This window comes from Haliaeetus leucocephalus, unplaced genomic scaffold (genome assembly GCF_000737465.1).
Source record: "Haliaeetus leucocephalus isolate CR32 unplaced genomic scaffold, Haliaeetus_leucocephalus-4.0 Scaffold147, whole genome shotgun sequence".
Classification (NCBI taxonomy): Eukaryota; Metazoa; Chordata; class Aves; order Accipitriformes; family Accipitridae; genus Haliaeetus; species Haliaeetus leucocephalus.
Genome location: NW_010972583.1, coordinates 404,980 through 405,922, shown reverse-complemented (window position 1 = coordinate 405,922; position 943 = coordinate 404,980). Strand labels below are relative to the sequence as shown.

General features: G+C 45.2%; 1 protein-coding gene across 1 annotated transcript in view; it reads right to left on the bottom strand.

Moving 5' to 3' along the window:
- Positions 1-545: 545 nt before the first annotated feature.
- The window catches only part of ERICH3 (glutamate-rich 3), a 39,727-nt gene continuing 39,329 nt past the window's right edge, over positions 546-943 (bottom strand). The window contains exon 19 of the mRNA XM_010561533.1: positions 546-822. Within this exon, the coding sequence (XP_010559835.1) occupies positions 546-822 (277 nt within the window). The remainder of the gene's footprint in view (positions 823-943) is intronic.

The following is a 943-nucleotide window of genomic DNA, read 5'->3' as shown; positions in this document are numbered from 1 at the left end:
TGCAAGGCACTGCTCCAGCTTCCAGCTCTTTCACTCACATGTCTTCCTTTTTGTGGCTCAACTCAGAAAGCTATGACACTTGTATTCACAAAATATTGTCATTACCTCTGAATCCCACCAACATGCACCATGGCAGCTTCTTCCTCTCTGAGGCTGAGCCAGTTTTTTTGTGACTAGATAGCCCTCTCGGTTTAAGGCCTAAACGTTGTGAAAATGAGGAATTCAGTGCAACAAAAAAAGAAAGCATCAGTGCAGCACCCTGGGTGCAAACCAGCATTTCAGAGGACTAAGCACCGCTCATGACTGGAAGGGAGCTGCTGAAAGCCGTTTGTAATTCCCTGGATACTGTCACGACTTCCAGAGATGAGTATTTGCTTGGAGCATGTCTCTGGAAAAACCCGTGGAGAAGTCTCCACCCCATCTTTGCAAAGCTTTAGCAATAAGTCAGTGTCACAACATGGGCAATGCTATGTCAAATCCCTAGGAGCTTTAATAAAAAGGAGTAAGAGGAAGCTTCAGTCTTTCCCATGGATCAAAGGAGATCATCAATCATCATGGTAACTTTTCAAACCAATGATTAGCTTTGTTATTTTGCCAACTCCTTGTCTGGCAGGAATACTTCCCATTATGGCTATAGAATTTGTGGAGTTTATGGCTTGAAACACGATTAGGTAATGAGACAGGCGATACCCCTGCACAAGAACTCCACTAACCCCGCAGCATCCGAGCTGAGTGGCAGGCACATCTGCATGACAAAATGCAAACAGCCGGAATTTGTTCAGGTTAAAAGCATCCTCCTTGATCATTTCCAATTTTTGGTTCCTGAAAGCAGAAAAAGAGTAAAACACACTGAAATTAGTACTCTGCCCACTCAGATAAATCACGGGGGGGGGGGGGGGGGGGGGTCCCCCCAACACAAAACTTATCATTCCGCACAAACCAT